This window comes from Ranitomeya imitator, chromosome 1 (assembly GCF_032444005.1).
Source record: "Ranitomeya imitator isolate aRanImi1 chromosome 1, aRanImi1.pri, whole genome shotgun sequence".
NCBI classification, from domain to species: domain Eukaryota; kingdom Metazoa; phylum Chordata; class Amphibia; order Anura; family Dendrobatidae; genus Ranitomeya; species Ranitomeya imitator.
The window spans coordinates 946732775-946748732 of NC_091282.1; the positions used below are offsets into that span (position 1 = coordinate 946732775).

General features: G+C 43.5%; 1 protein-coding gene across 1 annotated transcript in view; it reads right to left on the reverse strand.

The window, feature by feature from the left end:
• The window catches only part of SLC9B2 (solute carrier family 9 member B2), a 177812-nt gene that overhangs the window by 10119 nt on the left and 151735 nt on the right, over positions 1-15958 (reverse strand). Inside the window, exon 11 of the mRNA XM_069743658.1 lies at positions 6708-6844. Coding sequence (XP_069599759.1) covers positions 6708-6844 — 137 coding nt within the window. The remainder of the gene's footprint in view (positions 1-6707; positions 6845-15958) is intronic.

Here is a 15958-nt window from a genome sequence, read left to right on the forward strand (position 1 = left end):
TAGATGGAGAAAAAAAAAAAGAAAAAAGTGAGGAGCTTGTGTGGTCCCCATATTTATAATGGGGGCCTGCTGCGCGCTGTAGTACATCTGTATTGTGACCAGCAAGTTATTTCTTTTTTCACTGAATAACTCCTCATCTTGGCTTAAAAACAAGCATAAAAAACACTGATCAAATCCTTAAGATTACCCATCACCAGAATTCTAGTTTTATTAAAAAATGTAATTATTTGTTTACTTATTTTGGATGGATACTGACTGCTTTGAAAGTAAATAAAAATCTTTGTTTTCTGGACTTATTTTGCATCTTCTCACTTATTCCTATGCACCACGCTTCCTTCTAATTCACATGCGGAGATACTGGAAATGTGCTTGTTCTGTCTCCGCCATCTAATTTGTTACCCCACTTATCTGTTTGCATAATTGCAGGTTTCTCAGTATTGATATATTCATACCTTTATTTGTTTGTAGTGCTTTGGCTCCCTCTAGCGGTCAGAGTCATGTTGGCAGTTCCATTTTTTGTTTTTGGTATTTTCCATTTCTCATTCTCCTCCCCCTTTGCAATGCATTATGGTAGCTCAGCCTCCATTTCCCTTTCACTTCCTCCAGTTTGCTTCCAAGGAAAGACGCTTGCACTTCATCCCCCTTGCGATTGCATTGCCGGTATGTCTTTATGTTTTCTCTAGATAATTCCTGCTCTATATTAGCCTAGCTTAACCAGTTGTACTTCTAGTTCAGTTACTAGCTTTCTAAATGTTATGCATAATGTACATCATGTGTAGTATGTATCTGTTCTACTCCATGCACTGATTCTATGTATATCATTGTTCACAGTTTCACCGCATCAATATACCACTACGTTTAATAAAGCACAGACTCAACCACAGTCTCCTTATTGGACCCCGGTATAGCGGTTTAGCTGACTGTATAGCTACGTGGGCCTGTCTCATTTAGTGAGGACAGAACAGTGCTTCTTCTGGTGACATACTGCTATTTTATAAGGGGATTTTTCCTGGCCGCTACTCAGCTTCTCAATCTATCAGTCACAATGATTGTGCTCTGATCGATGTGAACACGCTGCAATCAGAGCATTAATGCCTAGTGAAGTTACAGGGAAAACTACTAATATACGTAGCACTGGTGAAGGTCGCTGGTGTGGCGATGAGCGGTCTTCAAATAAAGTGGTGCGATGTTTCTGGAAGCAGGTTAACGCGAGATCTCTGCTTAGTGAGGAGTAGGGTTGAGCGAAACGGGTCGGTAATATTCAGAAGTCGCCGACTTTTGGCAAGGTCGGGTTTCATGAAACCCGACCCGACCCCAGTGTGGGGTCGGCCATGAAGTCGGCGATCTTCTGAATCTGGAATCGGAATTCCGATACCGATTCCCAATATGTTTAAGATATCGGGAATTGGTATCGGAATGCAGATTTAAGTGTAAAATAAAGAATTAAAATAAAAAATATCGCAATACTTACCCTCTGACGCGCCCTGGTACTAACCGGGAACCTTCCTCCTTCGAATCAGCGCTTGCAGGACCTTGCGGTGACGTCGCGGCTTGTGATTGGTCGCGCGACCAATCAGAAGTCGTGACGTCACCGAAGGTCCTGGAAGCGCTGATTCTTAGGAAGGAAGGCTGTCGGAAAGAAGCAGGGCGCGTCCGAGGGTGAGTATATACCTAATAGGAATATACTCACCCTCGGACGCGCCCTGCTTCTTTCCGGCAGCCTTCCTTCCTAAGAATCAGCGCTTCCAGGACCTTCGGTGACGTCGCGGTGACGTCACGGCTTCTGATTGGTCGCGCGACCAATCACAAGCTGCGACGTCACCGCAAGGTCCTGGAAGCGCTGATTCGAAGGAGGAAGGTTCCCGGTTAGTACCAGGGCGCGTCAGAGGGTGAGTATTGCGATATTTTTTATTTTAATTCTTTATTTTACACTAAAATATGGATCGCAGGGCCTGAAGGAGAGTTTCCTCTCCTTCAGACCCTGGGAAGCATGGAAACCCAATGCACTGCATTGGGTTTCGGGTTTCGGCCGACCCCGACTTTTTTATAGGATCGGCCGCTTTCACTCGACCCGACTTTTGAAAAAGTCGGGTTTCGTGAAACCCGACCCGATCCTATAAAAGTAAAGGTCGCTCAACCCTAGTGAGGAGAGACACCTTGTGCTACCATACGCACAGCTCCAGAGAACATCATTTCGCTTTCTTAGAAACCCGCTCACCATCGCCCTTCACCATTTGTATAGTCTTAGTTTACCCTGCCATTCTGCAGCTTCACTATATCAATACCACACCGGTCTTTGCTCTAATTGGAACGTGTTTACTCCAATCAGAGCACAGACCAGTGTGACAATGAGGCATAGTGAAGAGCGTCAGGAAAAAATAATCTTTTAAAACAGTAGCAATATTTCCCCAGGAGAAAGGCACACATTTACTCCTCATCACTGAAGATGGTAAGATAGGTCACTTCTGTGCTGTGGAGTGACATAGCACCATTAGGCATGTCGGAAAATGGTGGCAACTTTTTATTGATAGCTGTATTAGCATATCATTTGCGTATCTTATCATGGTATTAAACAGCCATTTTTAGATTTTTTTTTTAAATGATATTAACGATCATTTATATATTTTTTCTTAATAAAAAAGCAAAAGCTATTCTTATAATGTGCACCAACAGTGCGCTCTCTTACAGACCCTTTACTCTCATCAGAGCCGGCGAGGGAGTGCATTGTCACTGTGCACTAAAAAGAATAGTGCGCAGTGATAAGATCCTACTGAGTATACGTCGAAACTGACAACCAACGCGAGCGCAGTAGAGCAGGGACTAGCCCAGCCTCTGAAGCGGATGTCACTAATGACACATTGCTTCAGAAGCTGTGGCAGTGAGACCCCCTCATGACAGCTCGTTTGAGTATCCTACCACTTACAAGGGGTTCTCATACAAAGCATCAAACAGGAAGGAAGTAAAATAAAGCAGTTAGATAGCATAGTGAAGGAATGATGGGGGTCTTGTTATTAAAGTATATTATAAAAGATTTAGGATTCAAAAATGTTAGTTTAACTTTACACATTTTCATTTGCCTTAAAGGGGTTGTGTCACCAACGAAGTACATTTTAATCAATGGATCCTAGATAATCTTGTAAATGTGCCACTGCTATGTACTGTGTAATGGCCGTGTCTGACCGTACAGGAACATGGTCTGATCATGCCCTATATGCTGCTAAACTGTTATTACAACATGGGATTGCAGTGGATTCTTTAGTTTTAACCCCCTTAGTGACCGAGCCAATTTTTACAATTCTGACCACTGTCACTTTATGTGGTTATAACTGGAACGCTTTAATGGATCCCGCTGATTCGGAGAATGTTTTTTTGTGACATATTGTACTTCAAGATAGTAGTAAAATTTCTTCAATGTGACTTGCGTTTATGTAAAAAATGGAAATGTGGTACAAATTTTAAAAAATTTAGCAATTTTCAAATTTTGAATTTTTACGCCCTTAAATCAGAGATGTCACACAAAATACTTAATAAACAACATTTCCCACAGCGAGGATGCGGCGATTACGCAGAACGGGAGTGGGTAATTGGAGGTTTAGGGGCTTTGCGAACGCAGAAATTATTATTATACAGGGTGGTCCAAAAGTAGGTGGACAGAAAATAACATTTTATTTTGATTTATTATTATTATTTATTTTGAATTTTTATTCTGTTACACCAGAGAGTTATGTGACACAAAATAATAATAATAATAAATAACATTTCCCACATGTCTACTTTATATCAGCACATTTTTTTTTGTTAGGAAGTTACAAGGGTTAAAAGTTGACCATCGATTTCTCATTTTTACAACGAAATTTACAAAACCATTTTATTTTAGGGACCTCCTCACATTTGAAGTCAGTTTCAGGGGTCTGTATGGCTGAAAATACATAAAAGTGACACCATTCTCAAAACGGCAACCCTTAAGGTGCTCAAAACCACATTCAAGAAGTTTATTAACCCTTCTGGGGTTTCAGAGCAGCAGAACTAACATGGAAGAAAAAAAATGAACATTTAACTTTTTAGTCACAAAAATGATCTTTTAACAACAATTTTATTTTCCCAAGGGTAAAAGGAGAAAGTGAACAGCAAAAGTTGTTGTCCAATTTGTCCTGACTACGTTAAAACCTCATATGTGGGGGTAAACCAATGTTTGGGCGCACGTCGGAGCTTGGAAGAGATAGTACAGATAGAGGAGGTTTGGGTGTCCCAGATATCACCAAATATTATTGGGCAACTCATTTGAGATGTATCCCAGTCTGGTCTGCACCTAGAGCAATTTCTAGGTGGAGATTGAGAAATTGTGGATGGCTCTGGTCCATCCCAACTCGTATCTATGGGCAACTACCTCAAATAAACTCGACCTGCACACATTGGGACCAATAGTGTTCACTAAGGGGATTTGGAATACCTGTATGAAAAAAATCCCACTGATGTCGAGATGCTCTCCCATAACTTCTTTTTTGTTTAATCCCAAACTACCAGATAGCTTTAGCGGGAACTTGATTAAGTTGTGGTTTGATAAGCGACTTTTTTGCTTTGCTGATATAGTTGATAGTCACTCTAGGTCCTTGTTACCTTTTGATAAGATACAATCGGGCTTCGATTTACCATCAAACTCTTTCCATCAGTATTTACAAATTAGTCATTATATGCAGTCTCTTTACTCCTCCTTAACAGTTTCTATACCAACTCGCTTTGAGAGACTCTGCAGGGCGGGAGTATCGACCAAGGGTCTTATTTCTGATATCTATGGGATTTTATTGGGCCCATATCCAGACGAGTCTCCATGACACTCCTATATGGACAGGTGGGATTGTTTCTTGGGGGAATCTTTCTCCGGGTGTGTGGCAGGGGGTCTGGAGGTGAGCAGCTAAGACTTCCACTTGTTACGCGTATAAGGAAAACCAGTTTAAATTGCTTATGTTTTGGTACCACACTCCTTCATTATTACATAAATGTAATCCTAATATATCTAACCAATGTTGGAGGTGTGGTTCTGATGAAGGAGACCTAACCCATATTTTTGGACATGTTCAATTATACAAAGGTTCTGAAGTAAGGTCAAAACTTTAATTTTTGAAGTCACTGGTCTTCATGTTCCATTAGACCCTAAATTCTACTTGCTCAATATCCCACAATTCAAGATTGGAAGTAGGACTCAGTGGCTTCTTTTACATCTGACCACAGCTGCGAGATGTATAATATCAAGGAATTGGAGGCTGGCTTATTCTCCATCACTTAATGAGTTATATTTCCGGATACAGGACACATGAAATATGGAGCACCTCACAGCTTTAATAAATGCGTTGGAAAGTTTTGAAGCAACGTGGAATCTGTGGGACGTCTACTGGGCTCAGAAGGCCTAACAATAGTATTTACCCAGCAAAATGTACCATCTTTCCCAGGGACCTCATCTCCTCTCCTCCCTCGTGTTTCACTGTCTTGTCAATCCTATTTGTTACTATTATATTTGTTAACTAATTTGCATTGAATGTTTACATGTATTATATCTTGGTGTGATTCCATTCTGTAAATTTCTATTGAAAAATAAAAAAATATTCAATTAAAAAAAAACCCTGACCTAATTCATGTCCTCTGGGGTCTCAGCTACCCCCCTCTCCCAATAGCCAAGACCCGGAAGATTTTCTGACTCTGGGGGGCGCTATCCAGTTATTTCTCAGCGCCGTTAAAAAGCGGCGCTGAGGAATAAGAAGCCTTAGGCCGGGATCACACATACGCGAGATACAGCCGAGTCTCGCAGGTGAAATCCCTCCTCTGGCGCCGGCACTCCGGAGCAGCGCATGCAGCCGCACAGCAAAACATGGAGCTGCACGCTCCGCTCCCAAGTGCCGGCACTAGAGGAGGGATTTCACCTGCGAGACTCGCCGTATCTCGCGTATGTGAGATCCCGACCTTAAAGGGAACCTGTCAGCAGATTTTGCCACTATAAGATGCGGCCACCGCCTTTCAGGGCTTATTTATAGCATTCTATAATCTACTATATAATTGTCTAAGGGTCACTTCCGTCTGTCTGTCTGTCCTTCTGTCACGGTTATTAATTCGCTGATTGGTCTCGGCAGCTGCCTGTCATGGCTGCCGCGACCAATCAGCGACGGGCACAGTCCGATTAGTCCCCCCCCTGCACTCACTGCCCGGCGCCCGCTCCATAATCCCCTCCACTCACCGCTCACACAGGGTTAATGGCAGCGGTAACGGCCCACGGTGTAACGCACTCCGTTACCGTTGCTATTAACCCTGTGTGTCCCCAACTATTTACTATTGATGCTGCCTATGCCTATGTTTCCGTCTTAGCAGCTGCATGATTTACAGCTGCTAGCCAGCCTGAGTACATGTGGGGGTTGTCTGGTTGCTAGGGAATCCTCACATGTATTCAAGCTGTTTAGCAGTTGCAAATCATGCAGCTGCTGAGACGAAAACAATCTCCTAGCATTCACAAATACTCGGGAGACCACCCGAGCGTGCTGGGGAAAACCTGAGCAACCAGTATACTCGCTCATCACTAGATCTATTGATTGAAATATACTTTGGAATTTGCAACTATGTTTGTGATAAAACCCCTTCATTGTGTATTCACATAGTCTATTTGAAGAAAAACAAAAACAACTTATACTGTGCTATTGTACGAGGTATAGTTAGATACTTGCCTGAACTGTAGCTTTAGGCATCCATGCCAAAGAAATAAATAATCTTTCTTTCATATTAAAACCGGCACAGGACACCATCAGGAAAGTGGAGAATATTCGTATGAGCAATGCGATGCCAAGCGTAGCAATACACAATCCTTAAATGTAAATGGAACAAATATTGTGTAAATAAATTTAAAAAAAAAAGTACACACTTGATGAATAAGGCAGGCAGCTGTTGTTCCTGTTTCCTGGAACTCATGATCAATGTCTTGCTTTGTCTCAAAACCATCTTAACCCCATTCCATCCATGCCCATTTAACCCCTTAGTGACAGAGCCAATTTGGTACTTAATGACCAGGCCAATTTTTGCAATTCTGACCACTGTCACTTTATGAGGTTATAACTCTGGAATGCTTCAACGGATCCCGCTGATTCTGAGATTGTTTTTTCGTGACATATTGTACTTCATGTTAGTGGTAACATTTCTTCGATATTACTTGCGATTATTTATGAAAAAAACGGAAATATGGCGAAAATGTTTAAAATTTTGCAATTTTCAAACTTTGTATTTTTATGCCCTTAAATCAGAGAGATATGTCATGAAAAATAGTTAATAAATAACATTTCCCACATGTCTACTTTACATCAGCACAATTTTGGAAACAAAATTTTTTTTTGTTAGGGAGTTATAAGGGTTAAAAGTTGACCAGCAATTTCTCATTTTTACAACACCATTTTTTTAGGGACCACATCACATTTGAAGTCATTTTGAGGGGTCTATATGATAGAAAATAATGAAGTGTGACACCATTCTAAAAACTACACCCCTCAAGGTTCTCAAAACCACATTCAAGAAGTTTATTAACCCTTTACGTGCTTCACAGGAACTGAAACAATGTGGAAGGAAAAAATGAACATTTAACTTTTTTTTGCAAACATCTTAATTCAGAACCATTTTTTTTATTTTCACAAGTGTAAAAACAGAAATGTAACCATAAATTTTGTTATGCAATTTCTCCTGAATACGCCAATACCCCATATGTGGGGGTAAACCACTGTTAGGGCGCACCGCAGAACTTAGAAGTGAAGGAGCGCCGTTTGACTTTTTCAATGCAGAATTGGCTGGAATTGAGATCGGACACCATGTCACATTTAGAGAGCCCCTGATGTACCTAAACAGTGGAAACTCCCCACAAGTGACACCATTTTGGAAACTAGACCCCTTAAGGAACTTATCTAGATGTGTGGTGAGCACTTTGAACCCCCAAGTGCTTCACAGAAGTTTATAACGTAGAGCCGTGAAAATAAAAAATCGCTTTTGTTTACACAAAAATGATCTTTTCGCCCACAAATTCTTATTTTCACAAGGGTAACAGGAGAAATTAGACCACAAAAGTTGTTGAGCAATTTCTCCTGAGTACACTGATACCCAATATGTGGGGGTAAACAACTGTTAGGGCGCACCGCAGAGCTTGGAAGAGAAGGAGCGCCGTTTTACTTTTTCAATGTAGAATTGGCTGGAATTGAGATTGGACGCCATGTCGCGTTTGGAGAGCCCCTGATGTGCCTAAACAGTGGAAACCCCCCACAAGTGACACCATTTTGGAAACTAGACCCCTTAAGGAACTTATCTAGATGTGTGGCGAGCACTTTGAACCCCCATGTGCTTCACAGAAGTTTATAACGTAGAGCCGTGAAAAAAAAAATTGCATTTTTTCTACAAAAATGATCTTTTTGCCCACAAATTTTTATTTTCACAAGGGTAACAGGAGAAATTAGACCACTAAAGTTGTTGTGCAATTTCTCCTGAGTACGTCGATACCCAATATGTGGGGGTAAACCACTGTTTGGGCGCACCGCAGAGCTTGGAAGAGAAAGAGTGCCGTTTTACTTTTTCAATGTAGAATTGGCTGGAATTGAGATCGGACGCCATGTCGCGTTTGGAGAGCCCCTGATGTGCCTAAACAGTAGAAATCCCCCACAAGTGACCCCATTTTGGAAACTAGACCCCCCATGGAACTTATCTAGATGTGTGGTGAGAACCTTGAATGCCCAAGTGCTTCACAGAAGTTTATAATGCAGAGCCGTGAAAATAAAAAATATTTTTTTTTTCCACAAAAAAGATTTTTTAGCCACCAAATTTTTATTTTCACAAGGGTAACAAGAGAAATTGGACCCCAAAAGTTGTCCAATTTGTCCTGAGTATGCTGGTACCCCATATGTGGGGGTAAACCACTGTTTGGGCGCACGGCAGAGCTCGGAAGGAAGGAGCGCCGTTTTGGAATGCAGACTTTGATAGAATGGTCTGCGGGTATTATGTTGCGTTTGCAGAGCCCCTGATGTACCTAACCAGTAGAAACCCTCCACAAGTGACCCCATTTTGGAAACTAGACCCCCCAAGGAACTTATCTAGATGTGTGGTGAGAACTTTGAATGCCCAAGTGCTTCACAGAAGTTTAGAATGCAGAGTCGTGAAAATAAAAAATATTATTTTTTTCCACAAAAAAGATATTGTAGCCCCCAAGTTTTTATTTTCACAAGGGTAACAGGAGAAATTGGACTGCAATAGTTGTTGTCCAATTTATCCCGAGTACGCTGATGCGCCATATGTGGGGGTAAACCACTGTTTGGGCGCACGGCAGAGCTCGGAAGGGAAGGAGCGCCTTTTTGGAATGCAGACTTTGATAGAATGGTCTGTGGGCATTATGTTGCGATTGCAGAGCCCCTGATGTACCTAAACTGTAGTAACCCCCCACAAGTGACCCCATTTTGGAAACTAGACCCCCCAAGGAACTTATCTAGATGTGTGGTGAGAACTTTGAATGCCCAAGTGCTTCACAGAAGTTTAGAATGCAGAGTCGTGAAAATAAAAAATATTATTTTTTTCACAAAAAAGATTTTGTAGCCCCCAAGTTTTTATTTTCACAAGGGTAACAAGAGAAATTGGACCCCAGAAGTTGTTGTCCAATTTATCCCGAGTACGCTGATGCCCCATATGTGGGGGTAACCCACTGTTTGGGCGCACGGCAGAGCTCAGAAGGGAGAGAGCACCATTTGACTTTTTGAGCGCAAAATTGGCTGTCGTATTTGGAGACCCCCTGATGTACCTAAACAGTGGAAACCCCCCAATTCTAGCTCCAACCCTAACCCCAACACACCCCTAACCCTAATCCCAACCTCATCCATAATCCTAATCACTAACCCTAAACATAATCACAACCCTTACCCCAAAACAACCCTAATGTCAACCCTAACCATAACCCTAATCAAAACCCTAAATCCAACACACCCCTAATCCTAATCTCAACCCTAACCTCAAACCTAACCCTAATCCCAATACACCCCTAATCACAACCCTAACCTTAACCCTAATCCCAAACCTAACCCTAATCCCAAGCGTAACCCTAATGCCAACCCTAATACGAACCCTAATCCAAACCTGTTGTGAATTCTGTGGCTGAATTCACTCCTGTGGTCACAAGTGGTATTGCAGCCTCTGGGCTTCCTCCCTCAGGTGTTTTGGTGAGCTCGTTGGCTGCCTTGCTATTTAACTCCACCTGAGTCTGTCTTCCTTGCTCCTTGTCTATGTTCCAGTGTTGGATCTGAGCTACTGCATCTTTCCTGTGGCCTGCTGCTCTGCTAGATAAGTGTTACTTTGTTTTTGTTTCCGTTTTTTCTGTCCAGCTGTGCTATTCTCTTTTGCTGGAAGCTCTGAGACGCAAAGGGTGCACCGCCGTGCCGTTAGTTCGGCACGGTGGGTCTTTTTGCCCCCCTTTTGCGTGGTTCTGCTTTAGGGTTTTTTGTAGACTGCATAGTTCTCTTTGCTATCCTCGCTCTGTCTAGAATATCGGGCCTCACTTTGCTGAATCTATTTCATTCCTACGTTTTGTCTTTTCATCTTGCTAACAGTCATTATATGTGGGGGGCTGCCTATTCCTTTGGGGTATTTCTCTGAGGCAAGTCAGGCTTGTATTTCTATCTTCAGGCTAGTCAGCTCCTCAGGCAGTGCCGAGTTGCATAGGTAGTGTTAGGCGCAATCCACTGCTGCTTTTAGTTGTGTGAGGATAGGTTCAGGTATTGCAGTCTGCAGAGATTCCACGTCTCAGAGCTTGTTCTATTGTTTTTGGGTTATTGCCATATCACTGTATGTGCGCTGATTACTGCACACTGTGTTGCCTGATAGCACAGCATAACAGTACAAGGAGCCAAACCAATGATTCTCAATAGAGGGAAAAAAGAAGTCCTGACATCATTTTTTTTTTTTTTTTCCTCAGCTCTGTCTTCAGTTTTTTTTTTTTTTTTTTTTTTCCCTAGACATTAGAGTGCTTCAGGACACAGCTGTGGACATGGATATTCAGGCTCTGTGCTCCTCAATGGATAATCTCGTTATGAATGTACAAAAGATTCAAGATACAATTGATCAGAAATCTATGCTAGAACCAAGAATTCCTATTCCTGATTTGTTTTTTGGTGACAGAACTAAGTTCCTGAGCTTCAAAAATAATTGTAAGCTATTTCTGGCCTTGAAACCTCATTCTTCTGGTAATCCTATTCAACAGGTTTTGATTATTATTTCTTTTTTGCGCGGCGTTTTCTCTTGCGCCAGGAGACCCTGCATTGAGTAATGTTGATGCGTTTTTCCAGGCGCTTGGATTGCTTTACGATGAGCCTAATTCAGTGGATCAGGCTGAGAAAAATTTGCTGGCTTTATGCCAGGGTCAGGATGATGTAGAAGTATATTGTCAGAAATTTAGGAAGTGGTCAGTACTCACTCTGTGGAATGAATCTGCACTGGCGGCTTGGTTCAGAAAGGGTCTCTCTGAAGCTCTTAAGGATGTCATGGTGGGATTTCCTATGCCTGCTGGTTTGAATGAGTCTATGTCCTTGGCCATTCAGATCGGTCGTCGCTTGCGCGAGCGTAAATCTGTGCACCATCTGGCGGTATTGTCTGAGAGTAAACCTGAGCCTATGCAGTGCGACAGGACTATGACTAAAGTTGAACGGCAAGAACACAGACGTCTGAACAGGCTGTGTTTCTACTGTGGTGATTCCACTCATGCTATTTCTAATTGTCCTAAGCGCACTAGGCGGTTCGATAGCTCTGCCGTCATTGGTACTGTACAGTCCAAATTCCTTCTGTCCATTACCTTGATATGCTCTTTGTCATCGTATTCTGTCATGGCGTTTGTGGATTCAGGCGCTGCCCTGAATCTGATGGATTTGGATTATGCTAAACGTTGTGGATTTTTCTTGGAGCCTTTGCGGTGTCCTATTCCGTTGAGAGGAATTGATGCTACACCTTTGGCCAAGAATAAGCCTCAGTACTGGGCCCAGCTGACCATGTGCATGGCTCCTGCACATCAGGAAGTTATTCGCTTTCTGGTACTGCATAATCTGCATGATGTGGTCGTGTTGGGGTTGCCATGGCTACAAACCCATAATCCAGTATTAGATTGGAACTCTATGTCGGTAACCAGCTGGGGTTGTCAGGGAGTACATGGTGATGTTCCATTTTTGTCTATTTCGTCATCCATTCCTTCTGACATCCCAGAGTTCTTGTCTGACTTTCAGGATGTATTTGAAGAGCCCAAGTCTGATGCCCTACCTCCGCATAGGAATTGTGATTGTGCTATCAATTTGATTCCTGGTAGTAAATTCCCTAAGGGTCGTTTATTTAATTTGTCCGTGCCTGAACACACCGCTATGCGCAGTTATGTGAAAGAATCCCTGGAGAAGGGACATATTCGCCCATCGTCATCACCATTGGGAGCAGGGTTCTTTTTTGTAGCCAAAAAGGATGGTTCGCTAAGACCGTGTATTGATTACCGCCTTCTTAATAAGATCACTGTTAAGTTTCAGTATCCCTTGCCATTGATATCTGACTTGTTTGCTCGGATTAAGGGGGCTAGTTGGTTTACTAAGATTGATCTTCGTGGTGCGTATAATCTGGTGAGAATCAGGCAGGGAGATGAATGGAAAACGGCATTTAATACGCCCGAGGGTCATTTTGAGTATCTGGTGATGCCGTTCGGACTTGCCAATGCTCCATCTGTTTTTCAGTCTTTTATGCATGACATTTTCCGTGAGTATCTGGATAAATTCCTGATTGTTTACTTGGATGACATTTTGATCTTCTCTGATGATTGGGAGTCTCATGTGAAGCAAGTCAGAATGGTTTTCCAGGTACTGCGTGCTAATTCCTTGTTCGTGAAGGGATCAAAGTGTCTCTTCGGTGTGCAGAAAGTTTCATTTTTGGGGTTCATCTTTTCCCCTTCTACTATCGAGATGGATCCGGTTAAGGTCCAGGCCATCCAGGATTGGACTCAGCCGACATCTCTGAAAAGTCTGCAGAAATTCCTGGGCTTTGCTAATTTTTATCGCCGCTTTATCTGTAATTTTTCTAGCATTGCCAGACCATTGACCGATTTGACCAAGAAGGGTGCTGATTTGGTTAATTGGTCTTCTGCTGCCGTGGAAGCTTTTCAGGAGTTGAAGCGTCGTTTTTGCTGTGCCCCTGTGTTGTGTCAACCAGATGTTTCTCTTCCGTTCCAGGTCGAGGTTGATGCTTCTGAGATTGGAGCAGGGGCGGTTTTGTCACAGAGAGGTTCTGGTTGCTCAGTGTTGAAACCATGTGCTTTCTTTTCCAGGAAATTTTCTGCTGCTGAGCGTAATTATGATGTGGGCAACCGAGAGTTGCTGGCCATGAAGTGGGCATTCGAGGAGTGGCGTCATTGGCTTGAGGGAGCTAAGCATCGCGTGGTGGTATTGACTGATCATAAGAACTTGACTTATCTCGAGTCTGCCAAGCGCTTGAATCCTAGACAGGCCCGTTGGTCGTTATTTTTTGCTCGTTTTGATTTTGTGATTTCGTACCTTCCGGGCTCTAAAAATGTGAAGGCGGATGCTCTGTCTAGGAGTTTTGTGCCCGACTCTCCGGGGTTATCTGAGCCGGCGAGTATCCTCAAGGAAGGAGTCATTGTGTCTGCCATCTCTCCTGATTTGCGGAGAGTGTTGCAGAAATTTCAGGCTAATAAACCTGATCGTTGTCCGGCCGAGAAACTGTTCGTCCCTGATAGGTGGACTAGTAAAGTTATCTCTGAACTTCATTGTTCGGTGCTGGCTGGTCATCCCGGAATCTTTGGTACCAGAGAGTTAGTGGCTAGATCCTTCTGGTGGCCATCTCTGTCACGGGATGTGCGTGCTTTTGTGCAGTCCTGTGGGATTTGTGCTAGGGCTAAGCCCTGTTGTTCACGTGCCAGTGGGTTGCTTTTGCCCTTGCCGGTCCCGAAGAGGCCTTGGACACATATTTCGATGGATTTCATTTCTGACCCTCCCGTTTCTCAAAAGATGTCGGTCATTTGGGTGGTCTGTGATCGCTTTTCTAAAATGGTCCATCTGGTGCCCTTGGTTAAATTGCCTTCCTCCTCTGATTTGGTGCCTTTGTTCTTCCAGCATGTGGTTCGTTTGCATGGCATTCCTGAGAATATTGTTTCTGACAGAGGTTCCCAGTTTGTCTCGAGGTTCTGGCGAGCCTTTTGTGGTAGGATGGGCATTGACCTATCTTTTTCCTCGGCCTTCCATCCTCAGACTAATGGCCAGACCGAACGAACCAATCAGACCTTGGAAACATATCTGAGATGTTTTGTTTCTGCTGACCAGGATGATTGGGTGTCATTTTTGCCGTTGGCTGAGTTCGCCCTTAATAATCGGGCCAGCTCGGCTACCTTGGTCTCTCCATTTTTCTGCAATTCTGGGTTCCATCCTCGTTTCTCTTCAGGACAGGTTGAGTCTTCGGACTGTCCTGGTGTGGATTCTGTGGTGGACAGGTTGCAGCAGATCTGGACTCAGGTAGTGGACAATTTGACCTTGTCCCAGGAGAAGGCTCAGCTTTTCGCTAATCGTAGACGCCGTGTGGGTCCCCGACTTCGTGTTGGGGATCTGGTTTGGTTATCTTCTCGTCATATTCCTATGAAGGTTTCCTCTCCTAAATTTAAACCTCGTTTTATTGGTCCGTATAGGATTTCTGAGATTCTCAATCCGGTGTCTTTTCGTCTGACCCTCCCAGACTCCTTTTCCATACATAATGTATTCCATAGGTCGTTGTTGAGAAGATACGTGGCACCTATGGTTCCATCTGTGGAGCCTCCTGCCCCTGTTTTGGTGGAGGGGGAATTGGAGTATATTGTGGAGAAAATTTTGGATTCTCGTGTCTCTAGACGGAAACTCCAGTATCTGGTCAAATAGAAGGGTTATGCTCAGGAGGATAATTCCTGGGTTTTTGCCTCTGATGTCCATGCCCCAGATCTTGTTCGTGCCTTTCATGTGGCTCATCCTGGTCGGCCTGGGGGTTCTGGTGAGGGTTCAGTGACCCCTCCTCAAGGGGGGGGTACTGTTGTGAATTCTGTGGCTGAATTCACTCCTGTGGTCACAAGTGGTATTGCAGCCTCTGGGCTTCCTCCCTCAGGTGTTTTGGTGAGCTCGTTGGCTGCCTTGCTATTTAACTCCACCTGAGTCTGTCTTCCTTGCTCCTTGTCTATGTTCCAGTGTTGGATCTGAGCTACTGCATCTTTCCTGTGGCCTGCTGCTCTGCTAGATAAGTGTTACTTTGTTTTTGTTTCCGTTTTTTCTGTCCAGCTGTGCTATTCTCTTTTGCTGGAAGCTCTGAGACGCAAAGGGTGCACCGCCGTGCCGTTAGTTCGGCACGGTGGGTCTTTTTGCCCCCCTTTTGCGTGGTTCTGCTTTAGGGTTTTTTGTAGACTGCATAGTTCTCTTTGCTATCCTCGCTCTGTCTAGAATATCGGGCCTCACTTTGCTGAATCTATTTCATTCCTACGTTTTGTCTTTTCATCTTGCTAACAGTCATTATATGTGGGGGGCTGCCTATTCCTTTTGGGTATTTCTCTGAGGCAAGTCAGGCTTGTATTTCTATCTTCAGGCTAGTCAGCTCCTCAGGCAGTGCCGAGTTGCATAGGTAGTGTTAGGCGCAATCCACTGCTGCTTTTAGTTGTGTGAGGATAGGTTCAGGTATTGCAGTCTGCAGAGATTCCACGTCTCAGAGCTTGTTCTATTGTTTTTGGGTTATTGCCATATCACTGTATGTGCGCTGATTACTGCACACTGTGTTGCCTGATAGCACAGCATAACACAAACCCTAACCCTAATCCCAGCTCTAACCCTAACTTTAGCCCCAACCCTAGCCCTAACTTTAGCCCCAACCCTAACCCTAGCCCTAGGGCTACTTTCACACTTGCGTCGTTTGGCATTCCATC